Source organism: Enhydra lutris, unplaced genomic scaffold (assembly GCF_002288905.1).
Source record: "Enhydra lutris kenyoni isolate GAN:26980312 unplaced genomic scaffold, ASM228890v2 scaffoldscaffold12, whole genome shotgun sequence".
Classification (NCBI taxonomy): Eukaryota; Metazoa; Chordata; class Mammalia; order Carnivora; family Mustelidae; genus Enhydra; species Enhydra lutris.
In genome coordinates this window covers 16,993,330-17,007,289 of record NW_019154096.1, presented here as the reverse complement: position 1 = coordinate 17,007,289, position 13,960 = coordinate 16,993,330, and the positions used below count along the sequence as shown (strand labels likewise).

Here is a 13,960-nt window from a genome sequence, read left to right as displayed (position 1 = left end):
GAAAATATCACTTTATAGTATGTATGTACGTGTGTGTCTATACACACACACACACACACACACACACACACACATATATGTATGTATGAAAAGTTCAGAAGGATTTTAATAATAGTCTTCTACTGAGGCAGATAATAATGAGAGTAAACCCTGCCCTCAACACTACACCATGTGATTAAGGAAGTTCAAAAGGGACAAATAAACTAAAATATTGCATAGCTCCCTATCCTATAAAATCTCCCTCTGATAATAACACGCTCATCATACTAGGACTTCAGTATCATAAATGCTTCCATTGACACTAACTAATTATTCCTTGGTTGATCTTCTCAAACACCAAGTGAGATAAAGCAGGGTACATGCTATTACACCTCTTTTACACCCAAGAAACCTAAAGACGTAAACAGACAGTGACTGTTCCAGGAAGTGACAGATCGCCAGGACAGGTGGAGCCAAGATTCTCCTGACCTCCCACCCACTGTGCTTTCAACACCATCCGGCTGCCTTATTCCCCAAAGTACAATAAAATCCGAGCAGCAGAAGGGACAGGGGGAAGCCACACTTTCTCAATTTGATGGGCCTTTAGAAACAGAAATTGAACCAAGGGAACCCCCATCATTAAATTCATCTGTACCCACACCCACATCCTCTGATCTCTTTTCTCAATTTCAGCTCAGACACTTCTATCTTTTCTTTCTTTTTCTAGAGACACATTTGGAGATGAAACCATTCATAACTGCCCATCCACAGACAGTTTGTGGCAGCATAATTGACAATGAGTCTGCTGCAAAAAAATGAAAATGCTGTTTTAATAACCTTGGCCTAAAATACATTCTATTGTATGCCTCAAAGGGTTTCAATAAAAAGTCAACCTGTAGAGACATATTTTCTTGGCTTAAACAACAATCCAAAGCATATAAATGTAGTCCAACTATAATGACATATTTATAGGCCAATAAAGCTTACACTGCAGCTTTCATACTTCACTTAAAGGAACTCTGTAAGAAGCAGTGTTATATAAAATAATTTGATTTTTTTCCCAAACTATAGCCCAAGGAATAAAAAATGCAAGTTTGCTATGTTTAACTGATAGTGTTTACATTCCTTAGTTGCTAAAAATTTGAAAAATGAAATAATTCTTCATTTGACAACTTCCTACTGCCATACCAAATATGGGTATCAAGTCCATTTTATTACAAAAGCTAAGTAATTCTAAAGACAAAAATAAATAACTAGAAGCTTGTGTAGTGAATGATTTAATCAACCCGATTCTTCTGGAAAAACAGGTTCCTGTGTTCGTTATGCTTATGAATAATACATTCCTTAACCCTCCTATTTTAACATAGCTCTTTTCTCTCTCTCTCTCTCTCTCTCTCTCTCTTTTCTTTTTCTATAAACTTTAGTATGAAACTGTCTGAGAGAAGGTAAAACATCTCACCGAGTAAAGTCACAATTTGAATTGGTTTCATATTGAACTTTCTTTCTTTGAAAAGGACAAAGAGGAGGGAAGGGGACAGAGTCCCTCTAACACATCTCAGGAGTGTTTTTGAAGATTATTGGTTTTCCCACTATCTAGATGTGTCATTTTAGTCACCAGTCATTTTGAATCTTAAACGAAAACTGCAGAGATTTGTAAAAAGCAAACATGATATCCATAAATATTGTCCTTGAAGGGGAAGGAGATTAAAAAAAAAAAATAGCTGTGTTTCGAATCAGAGCAGTTATTGGAAGCTGCCATTTGGGGCAGAGTTTCTCTTTGCGGAGTATTAATTTGTTGGCAGACACACATTTGTGAGAACATTCTTGTTTTTTTACTCTTCAGAGAGAGACAGGAAGTGACACAAACTGGGATTAAAGGGAACTTATTCTACCTAAACATTGAGCAAGAAGAGTTCTTTAATTAGCTTTTAGATGGCAAAATCCCTTCTTTAAGAGTCAACCTAATTATTTTGTCGTTATTGATGTTTTAATGTGATGAAATACTTCGGTTAAAAACATAACGTACTGGAGTTTTATTTTAGCCACAAGAAAGGTGAGATCTTTCCATTCTTTGCTTATTTCCACCAGAAAAAAAAGAGGGGGGTCTTAAATAATCTCAGAGTTCATCTTCTTTCTTTGGTAAGAACAATGAGGAGTTGGAAGTGTTCTACAGAAGGAAAAACCTAATAAGTGTGTGAACTTCCATTAACAATATGGTATTGGAAGTGGTTTCAGTGTGGCCAAGAGAAAAAGAGATAAGAAAACCACTGTGTAGAAAGAAAAGTACAGACAACAAATATTTTGATGTTGCAGACAGAGAAAGGAAGAGGTTGAAGAGAAAGTTGCTGGGACAGGAATGTGTACAGCAAATGACACCCCCTATCTCCCCAATATAAATCCTAACAATGTAGACTTGTAAACCTTAGATCAGGCGGATAATGGAAACTCATTACATTAAGGAAAGTTTTTGTTTCTCTTTCCACATTATTACAACACAGTGTGCATTCCAATTACAAAAGCTATTTGTCTCAAATTCCCCACAGTTCATACCAACTGAGTAGAATTTCAAGGCCCCAAATACTATCCTTAAAGGGGTATTTTACATTAAAAAAAGAAAGAAAGAAAAAGCACATGGTATTTCTTGTTCACCAGAGGAGAGCCTCCCCATCAAATCTGTTAATTATTTTCCCTTCCTCAGCACTAATTGTAGTGCTGTTTCCCTTATGAGAACCCCCCAGCCTCCCCTGCCCCAAATTAGAATCACCTAGAAAGTCTTTTATCAGTCCACATTCCTTGGCCTTGCCTCAATTCCACTGAATGAAGAATCTGGGGAAGCTGGACATAGCAATCAGTATTATTTTTAAAATTCCCCTAGTGAGTCTAAAAAACAACTAAATTTAAAAACCACTAAGAACTTTGAATATTCACTATAAATCAATTTCTTCTGATATCAATTATTAAAAAGTAGATCATGGACATTTTTTTTTAGAATTCAGTAAGATCAAACCCCTAAATCTTTTGACAGAATTAAGAGATTGAGTTTCCCTTCAGATTCATTAATAAACTATCAATTTTAAACAGAAAACAACTCTGCTATAAATACTCTTGTTTATATGTGTGACATCAAGCTTAACCATCTACACATCCTTTTGTTCCCCCAGGGGTTTCCTGTTTAGTTTTTTATTAGTAACAGTATATTCCATAACTAAAAAAAAAAAAAAAAAAAATCAAGCAAACAAAAGAAACGTTTTAATGTTAGGGAAAACACAAGACAATAGCAATACAACTTAGGGTATACATTAGGAAAGTAATACAACAGATGTATTATTCACCATTATCATACATCAGAAGACTAGTCACTGTGTGTTCATGAAATTAGGGAGTGTAACAGCATATATAGGAAATTAAGTAAAAAAAAACAATTTGGGGGCTTTAAAATAAAACCACCCGATTAATAATTTTCCCTAAGTGTACACATGACCGTCAGGCTGCCATGTCCAGAATATTACCGCCTGACATCTACCAAAAGATGACAGGAAACTGTTAGTCATTGACTCAAATTGCAAGAAAATATTAATATGATTCCCAACACACAGTACAGCTCATCACAAATCAGAATCACACGGAAGACAGTTACTGCTGTTATGCAGTTTCTTTATGCCAATTAAGTAAATAGTCTAGGTTTGTTGTAATAGTTAAATCCTAGTCTAAAAAAAAAACAGGAAGTTGTCACATTAAGGCATAAAATAGGGCTATGAACATCAGCATTGTGCTAGAATGAAAGAAAAAGATGCCTTAATATGTTAAAAGTGAAGTTCCTCTTTGCCTAAAGAGGAAATAGCTAGTCTAACTCAGAGGTCAACAACTTTGGTCTTGAGCAATGCTAGGAGAATAAGTCAGTGAACGCCACAGAGAGATAGGAACAGAAGGGGGAGAGGAAAAAAAAAAAAAGAAAATATCACAAAAAGTCTCTGGAGATGAAAGCGTTAAGTTAAAGCAACAGAATTAATTCGGGAGCCCCTCCAAGGCACCAATCATCCCTGTGCTAAACCCTTTATATCTTCAATCTCAGTGACATGGTAAAGTGCCCATCTTTTTCAGGTGAGGAACCTGAGGCCGAGAGGTTAAACAATTTGACGTTGCTCTCCTACTCCCCATTAAGTAACTCCTCTCTCTTCCTCACTCTGTTTTCCACCCAACGTAAACAAACACATGAAATTCCGACATGGTGTTAATAGATGCCATACTAACTTCTTTGAACAAATATTTAAACTCTTCATTAATTCAATCTCAGGCGCCCTAATGAAGTTGTGTGCCTTTACACCAACAGGAAGCTGCCTAAGGCCAGGTGTATCACGAAGTTCCGGGCACGGGGCTCCATACGGAGAAGGCCCTGCGATGCGCAGCTAGCATCCACCCCCTCACCCACCCAGGCAATCTGTCCATACATATTCCTAGGACCCTTTGAGGTCAAAGAAATTTTATGTATATATAAAATTATCTATATGACAGGGTTTCCAGAAAAGTCTCTGACAAAAAAAAAAAAAAAAGTAGGTTACTGTATACACCCACACATGCGATCTAGAAGTACAAATTATATTTACCAAGGTCAGCCTTTTCCTTGAGAACGTCTTTGAAGTTGAGTCCACTGTTGAGGGTTGACTGCCTGTACTTCAGCAAAGCTTCCTTCTGTCCATTCCTCCCCAAGGCCGTGGTCTTCACGGCGCCAGCACGGAGGCCGCATCTCCACTTGGAGCAATCAGAGTGTACCCACTTGACCAGGTCTTCAAGTTTCACGATTACCTTTTCGGAAACAGCAATGACTTCATCCTACAAGAGGTGGTCAGGGAAGAACAAACGTTATTAGTGGCTGGGAGGCCCATAGTAAGTTTTCAACAAAAGCCCCCTCTGAAATACGTTGAGTGGCTTAACTTCAGGCAAGCAGACAATGTGCTTTTTGGTGACAGAGAATCTTCCATAACTGACTTCAAGGGTTTTTCACTGCTAGCTGTCTAGTTGAAAAATAATGTAGAAGATCTATTTGTTATACGATAAGAGAGTGTCCAAAAATTGGGCAGTCAGAAATTCTGAGAGCCATTTTTTATGCTAGTTGCCAAAGCCCACTCTGCCCATCTGACCAATCGCTTGGGCGAAAGCTAATTTTTAGGTGCAGTTAATTGCAAAAGTAAAAAGTGAGAACTAGGCGACTAATGGTTAGCCTGTCCCTATATAAATGGTCTAAGTAAATCTGGGATTCTTGGAACTCTGACTCACCCCCAAATTCCTATGTTTATGGTACATTTTCCCTTGGCTTATACACAAATATTGAATTTAACTTTTGTCCTAAAAATTAAATAAAACTGTGATGTAATCCCAAAAGAAATACTTCATAAATGTTATGTGCTTCCCACTGAAAGAAACTTACACATTCTCATGTTTCTTAAAAACTTTGTAAGTTGAGAAATGAACTGATTTTTTCTTTTAATACATATGGGGCAAGAGGAGAGAGGGTGAACGAGGAGAAAGCCTTTGAATCTAAGAAAAGTAGTTGAAACTTAAGTTTCTCATATGGATCATAAATTTGAATTTTAAACATCTCTAATTGCTTCCAGGAAACAACCAACTTTAAATATCCAGCAAGATATTTAATAGATATCCATCCATGGAGTGAGAGGGCCTCTCTTACCCGAAGATTCTTTGGAAAAGGCTTAAGAAGATCATCTCACTGGGTTTTAAGTTAAATTATTTGAAGCATTTGACATTTCAACTTGAACTGACTTCTTTCATTTCTTTTACTTCACATTTCTGAAGAAAGCTTAGCTGTGAAAACCCCTAAGCTTACAAAATCTTAGAAATATTTTTGACAAACAACAACAGGAAGATGTCTCTAAGCTATTAAACAAAAGGAATTCACAAGTGATTTTGGCTAATTTTGCTGTTAAACATGACTCTTTCCTCCTCCTCCCCCACCTACACACAAACACACACACATACACACACACACACACACACACACACACACAGCACTGCACACGCTACTCCAGAGCAAACAAAAAAAGGTTTATTAAGATAAGCTTCACACAATGAGAAATCCTGGATTTAGTTTTTAAAAATGTTTTAAGGTAGGATCTAAAATTTCACTTTTCCCCATCCAGTTCCAAGCTGCTTCTGAGAACCAAGTTTGTTAGGCAGCAGCAAAATAAATGCTCTCTCAAAAATGAAAAGTAAAACTTTCGTAATGGAGTCCTTTCTCTTATCAGGATTGAATATGAACTTCCACTGAATGGACCCAAAGTGGAAACTGTTTTTATCCTCTGCTCAAGAAAAAAAAAAAATTCAGTACTTTATAAACAATGGAGCATATTACAAAGTACCATTTCAACGGATGATTTCACTCAGATTCACTACACCATCCTCTTGAAATAAAAGATCTGTCATTGTCACGCATTTTATAGCTATTACATGGTGATTATTAAATGTCAGAATGAAAATTCAGGCTGGGTATTGTTTCAAAGCATATGGGAACAGCTTCTGGACAGGGCTCACGAGAAATCAAGTTTAGAATATTCCAGAAAATAATTAAGTCTCATGGTATATAAGTCTCAACATTAGCAAAGATGGAATTTGGCAAAGTGTTACCAAATATGGTTCCTTAGGCTAGGCCAGTTTGGAGATGAGTGTTATTTTCAAATAGCTCTAACTATGATCAAATGATTATCATTTCAATTACCAGTTGCTTCAGATCTTTTCCAAGAAATGGCATGACTAGCTCTGGCTGGCTTACAGCGCCCGCCAAACAAATAGTTTATTAACCAAGAGAAAATACAATACTTATGATGTCATTGATGAATAAACCCATCTTTCAAGATTCAGTCTATAGATTTTGTCCTCCCTCCTTTTCTCTCTCTCAGAAGCAAACTTTATGAATATACCCACATACATAAAAACAAATGCAAGAATTCACATAAACACGCATAAGCTATAAACCCAAGTTTGGATGAATTGTGCAACCACCAGTATGTTTTACTGTGGAATCACAGAGAAACTGGCCTTGCAACATTGTCAAATGCCAGGATTTAGAAGGAAATCTGATAAGCGGAGGGGCGGGGGGAGCAACAAACCAACCCAAAAAACAAAACAGCGAACATATATATAGAAAATGTCTCAGGAAACATTGCTTTGTACACACAATGGCATAAATCACATGTTCGTATTTACTATTCTGAGCGAGCACTGACTACAGTTCCTAATACTCGCCGTTCTTGGGCAAGCCTCTGTCCAAGAAAGAATTTCAATAAGCTCATCTCATGATTACAGTAGCTCTCTGCAAACCGAGCATTAGCGCTGGATAAATATTGCTGATTTACTCTAATACAACACAAAAGAAGCACAAAGAAATACACTTTGTTAGTCTCATAATGTACCTTGGGTTTTCAATTAACCCAGCTCCCAATCAATATTTATGGAGGTTGTGTTGAGACACTACCGAAATCCAGATCCCCTGTCACCACTGTTTTAAATGGCTTGTTTCTGTCATTTGGATTTTGTGTCCACCACTGTATAAAAGCAGCTCAGACCATCCTGGAATCCTCTCTGTCAGAGGAAAGTATCTAGTCATGAAGTCACAAATTAGCCTCTGTATTGCTGGTCTCCACACGCGTTCTAAAAATTGGGAAACTTCACACAAGGTCTCCAGACTTCCATCTTTTCATAAAACAAAATAGTAAAATAAAATAAATAAAATAAGATAAGATAAAATAAAATGAGAGATATCTGCCAAAAAAAAAAAAAAAGTTGAAAGTGCTTGTTTTCTTTAGATAAGATGTGAGATCTCTGATTTCCAGGTACTTACAGTCAGTCGACATTTCCCTCATCTGCCTGGCCCCAGGGCAGCCGGCCAGCAGTTAAACTTGCACACCCTGATTTAGTCCACCTCCTTCATGTTATTGACGAGACAGTGAGGTTCAATGACATAGCCTGGTACCAACTTCCAACAGAACTTTGACAAGCCTCCAGGTTTCCTATCTGCCAACATGGCATTCTTCCTGGACTCTGGAGACTTTCCCTGGGTTCGAATCCCAAGCCTGCAATTTACTCACTGTGGAACACCGGGAAACTTTTTTAACCTCTGTGCTTCCATTTTTCTTTAATGTATTAAAAAAAAAAAAAAGGACAATAAAACAATCCACCTCTTGTGGTAATTGTGAGAATTAAATGGGCTAACTTAAATGCAGTGGGATGACAGTGTTAGTCACATGTTCATTGTCATGAGTCCTCTGCTCTGTTTTCCAAATGGTGCCATGCAGAGAGGAGTTTAGATGGTACATGGGTAAACTTTTTTTTTTATATAAGTTACTCATTGCTTATTTATTTATTTATTTATTTATTAAGATTTTATTTATTTATTTGACAGAGAGAGATCACAAGTAGACGGAAAGGCAGGCAGAGAGAGAGAGGGAAGCAGGCTCCCTGCTGAGCAGAGAGCCTGATGCGGGACTCGATCCCAGGACCCCGAGATCATGACCCGAGTCAAAGGCAGCGGCTTAACCCACTGAGCCACCCAGGCGCCCCTGCTTATTTATTTTTGTGGTTACCTTCCATTTATGGGAAAGTGGTACTGGTTTTCCATTTATAGGAGATTTAGAAAGTTTCCTCTTTAAATAAATTTAAGTTAAAAAAATAAGTCAATTTGAACAAAACCATTAAGTAAACACAGGACATGTGGGTATGGCAAAAAATTTTTTAAAAAACAATAAAAGACAAGATGCTATGAAAATGACTGAAATTTGGGACAGTGTATTATATTAGTGGTTCTCAAAGTGTAGTCTGGGAACCCTGGGGAATCCCCAAGACTAGTTCAGGTGGTCCATAGAAGCAAAACAAAGATCATAATAATACTAAGACATTATTTGCTTTTTTCAGTCTTATTTTCTTTCAAGTGTATAGTGGGGTTTTCCAGACACTATATGACATATGGTATGGCAGGAGAGTAAATGCAGAAGCAGATATGAGAATCCAGCTGTCTCTATTAAGCTAAGACAGTAAAGAGCTTATAAAAATGGAAAACAATGCTACTGTTTTTACTGTTTTTTTTTTCAAAATATGATTAATTTTCACAAAAATGTGGCACTTATATAATGGGTTTATATTACTATTTTTATTTTTTAAATGAACTTCCAGTAAAATTTCCTGTTTTGATGTACAGTTCTATGAGTTTTAACACATGGCAACCACTGATCCGTTCTTGCTATCGAGTTCTCTTTTCCAAATGTCATATAAATTGAATCATACCATCTGAAATCTTTTGAGACTGTTTCTTTCACTCAGCATAACGCCTCTGAGAGCCATCCATGTTGCTGCATGTACAACTGCTTGTTCCTTTTCACTGCTGAGTAGCATCTCCCATGACACGGATGTGTCACAAGATGGCTTCTCCATTCACCCACTGAGGGCCACTGGCTTCTTTTCAACTTTGGGGACTACACATAGAGCTGCTGTGAACGTTCACATCGAGATTTTTCTGTGAACAGACATTTTCAATTCTCTATAACAAATACTCAGGAGAGGAACTGCTGGGTGAGAGTCTATCTGATTTTGTAGAGACCATTTTCCAGAGTGGCTGTACCATTTTGCACTCCTACCAGCAATGGAGAAGAGAGTTCCAGTCGTTTCTCATCCTCGCCCGTACTTGATATGGTCTTTGTTAATTAACTCATCATTGCCACTCTAATATGTATGGAGTGGCTTCTCATCATGTTTTACATTTTCATTTCCCTAATGACTAATGATGTTGAACATCTTTTCAGGTGTTACTTCTTCATCCGTATATCCTTTCTGGTGAAGCGCATGTTGAAGTCTACGGCTCATTTCTCAAATTGGGCTGTTTATTTTCTTACAATTGAGTTTTGAGAGTTCTTGTATCTGCTGAATACAGGTCTTTTGTCAGATATGGGATTTGGAAATACGTTGTCAGAAATGGGATTTGGAAATATTTCCTCCCGTCCCGGGGCTGTCTTTTCATTCTCCTAACAGTGTCTTCAATAAAACAAAAGTTTTAAATTTTGATCAAGTCCAATTTGATCAGTTTTTTTTTCTTCTTTGAATTGTGACTTTGCTCTTGCACCTGTGAGTTCTCTGCCTAACCCCAGGTCACAAGGACTCTCCTACATTTCCTTCCCAAAGATGAATAGCTTTACATTTAAAGGCATAGTCCATTTTGACTTAATCTCGTATAAGGTTTGAGATTCAGCTTGACATTCATTTTTTCTACATATGGATGTCACATTGTTTTTATTTTTAAATGAGTCACCAAGTACTTTAGGTTATTTTTCAGTTTTAATTTATAATGCAGTAAAATATCAGTAGCTATAGCCCACATAAACAAAAGCTCTTCAGTATCCTCAATAATTTGAGTGTAAGGGGTCCTGAGTCCAAAAACTTCGAAAACCATTGTATCATATCACGAAACCAAGACCTTCTCTTATTCTCTTTTTCTTTGACCTCTTAGTGGCTTTTGATAATGAACAAGCCTACCTTTGACAAAACTCTCCCCCTCATTAAGAACTGTGAAGCGTCTGAGATATTACTCTACTTCCAAACTTATAAGTTGGCCTGCCACAGTTCTATGGACACTGGCAGAGCACACAAGACTCCTGGTCAGAGATAAAGAACGGTTTCTTACTCATAGCCACAGTGGAAGTATCATGTTTGTGAGTTTTCTTCAATACCCAGTTCCCAAAATGAGATCCAAAGAGGGTGAGATGACATGTGCATGTGGAGTGGGGTGCATTATAGGAGTAGGACCCTGAGTGCAGGGAACCCAAATCTTTAATACCGACCCGTAATCACACCTGCCTTTGTTCTGGAGAAAGACACTTGCTCTGTCTCCCAAAGCTGTTCACTATAGAAGCATCCTTGAAAAGACTGTCCAGAGCTGGTGGTCAGTGGCTCTGCTCACGGGATGTGTTAATACTCAACGGATCCATGAAGAACACCCACCCAACACCTACCACCTCTATCTTCCTTTGCTTTGTTCAATTTCTCTTCTTCATTATTCTATCTCCCTACCAGGAAAATGTAGGAAACATAGATCCTTAGATGTAGTCTGGGTCTAGATCTTCTCTGCATGTTTCTCTTTGAAGAAATCATTCTCCATGGGAATTCCAATATTCGCCCTCTAATCCTATGACTACATTCTATATTTTGGTTCCAAAAATTCATCTAGACTCCAGTCCTGTGTTGTCAATTTAAAATCTCAGAATCAACTCAAGCCCACTGGAACTGCATGGCCCACTTAGCTTACCGTAAGAAAAGATCTTAGCCGACACAAGAGAAATTTAACATCCCCCCCCCAACTATGGCTAGCTTTCCCCCAATATCTATTCTTCCCTTCTTCTTTAGTAATAAACTGCTAATTTGATGCACACAGAATAAAGACACCATTTCCCCTGCTTCCCTTATAACCAGGTGCAGCCATGTGACCAAGTCCTTACCAATATACATATATTAGTGATGTGTGCCATTACCAGGTCATGACCTTAAAAGGAATGGATATGCCTTTGGACCATACACATGAGGACAAATCTCTCAGGAGAAAAAGACAGAAGAGCTGGGTCTCTAGGCAACCTCAGGGAGGAGAGCCACCTTCCCAGCCCTGAACCATCTACCTGTAGGCTGTGATCCAAGAGAGATTTTGAACTCTCGACTTATCTAAGCGATTTTAATTCTGGGTCTCTCTGACACAGAGATAAACCTCTATCTATAAATATATCATTCTTCAGGAGAGACAAGATGAACACAACCTTCCTTATAACACACCGTGTGGTAAGGAATAACTGATCATTGCTTAAGATAACTATTTTCAAGGGCACCTGTGTGGCTCAGTCAGTTAAGCATCCCACTCTTGATTTCGGCTCAAGTCATCACCTCAGGGTCGTGGGATCGAGCCTGCCTCTGTTTGTCTCTCTTCCTCTGCTCCTCCCCTTGCTTGTTCTCTCTCCCTCTCAAATAAATAAATAAAATCTTTAAAAAAAAAAAAAGGATAACAATATTCATCTATGTTAATAAAGCCCAAATGATTGCGAACACATAAATGTAATATCAAAATGGTTGGCAGGGAGAGGATGGAATGAGAACAGGAAAACACGGCATATTCACCTAAATCCTCCCAAACATCTTAGATTTTTAAAATATTCTCTGTAGCAACTGAAATGTGATAAATGTTGGGAACACAGACACACCAACAGGTGATGTTAGCTAAATAAACAGTGAAACCAAAATAATAGTCCAATTGGTTCCACAAGAGTGGGATATTTTCATCTCGATGGAAACTAAAAATGAAAAGAAAAAGACCCTGTTCAATGCTAACATTTAGAAAAACCAGCGCAAGCACATCTGCTCATGCTCTCACCACTAGGATAGGCAGGCGTGCCCATGGTGCACAAGGAGCACGGTGCCACCGCTGGGCCTGGCTGGGTTGGTCCCTCTCCCACTCTCAAGCCCCCCTCAGATAACTGCAATTCTAGGCAACTACTCGTGTGGCCGATCACTCTCCCTGTTAGACGCTGGTGTGCTCCACTAACAGGACATCTATAGAGCGGGTAAAAAGGTTTCACTCTACAGGCACTTGGTTGCCAGCCAGAGCGCCAACAAAGTCAGGGGACAAAGGTAACATGGGCCGATAAGATGACGTTTTCACGGGCCAGCCATGAAATGAGAAAAATGAAGAGAGCACAGCAAGCGTTTCCTGAAGCTCCGTTTGCTAGATCTCAAGGATGACCCCTGTACCAGGGTGGGGTCTCAGCAGGAACGAGAATACTTGTGTCATGATGAGCCAAGGACGATTCTACCACGGCACTGATGACAAAGGTGTTGGTGGCATGTAGAGGAGCCACAAGAGATAGAGAGAGTACAGGAACTTGGGCTAAGGGCAGGTCAGTTATCATGACTTGAAGGCCAAAGTGTCCAAGCACGGAGCCAGTGGTTGTCCTACAGGATCAAGTAGATCCTCTACCAGTGGCGGTGTCTCTTCCTTAGAAGGATACCAACAGCCTGGAGGAAGCTCACAGGGAATAACGGGGAATAACTCCCTGCCTTCATCCCCCTTCCTATCCCTATCCTGGCAGGCCACCTCTATGGTAGAACCCCATGAGAAACCACAGGGCCAGCCGCTCTGTTAAGGAACTCCAACCAGTGCACCCGAGGGCAGAGAGCAGAGAGAAGGGAGCAGGGCTGACCTAGTGGGACCCCTACACACTCCTCCCATTTAAGACTTTATCCCTCCTCCTCCATCTGGTGTAATAATATCCATTTATCCTCAGAAATAAGGAGGGTAATAGAAGGTAGCAGTTGTTTTTTAATGTCCTGAGTACACAAAATAAAATGATATCAACACCAAGTTGGTCTCTGGACTGGGAATTACTGTTCTTATTATCTGTGACATAATGGTAAATCTTTATTAGGCACCACGATTTCATGCTGAATTGCATAATTCCACGTTCTACAGTAAACACCTGCACTGCAGAAACTTCTTAGCGGCAGGTAGCCTTGCTTAATCTCTCTACTTCTCTTGTACTTCCCGAGGAACCAAGGACTGTGCTGTGCCTAACGCATACAAAAACTGCCTATTTTCATGGTACGCCATCTCTGGATGTTCCATGCTGGCAGAAATGAAGGGATACTTAGAGAGCACTGGCTTTGGAGTCCACCTGCCCCAGGTTCACTAGGTTCAAATGCAGCTCTGCTAGGTCTAATGTCCATAGTCATCTTGGGACATGATTTCATTTTGCCAAGGTCTCATCTAAAAAATGGGTTGGGGGGGGGGGGTGCCTGGCTGGCTCAGTCAGGGGAGTGTGTGACTTTTGATTTCAGGGTTGTGAGTTCGAGTCCCACGTTGGGTGTAGAGATTACTTAAAAAAAAACTAAACTAAAAAAAATGGGGGAAAATAAGATTAAAACAAACAAACAAACAAACAAACAAACG

General features: G+C 39.0%; 1 protein-coding gene across 2 annotated transcripts in view; it reads right to left on the bottom strand.

The window, feature by feature from the left end:
* LOC111144920 (AT-rich interaction domain 5B) overlaps window positions 1-13,960 on the bottom strand; it is a 175,631-nt gene that overhangs the window by 140,527 nt on the left and 21,144 nt on the right. The window contains exons 3-4 of one of the 2 annotated variants that reach the window (XM_022499528.1): window positions 4,584-4,809; window positions 4,409-4,417 (exon numbers count right to left, since the gene is read on the bottom strand). In XM_022499528.1, the coding sequence (XP_022355236.1) occupies window positions 4,409-4,417; window positions 4,584-4,809 (235 nt within the window). The remainder of the gene's footprint in view (window positions 1-4,408; window positions 4,418-4,583; window positions 4,810-13,960) is intronic. The other variant, XM_022499527.1, reaches the window with a different exon arrangement.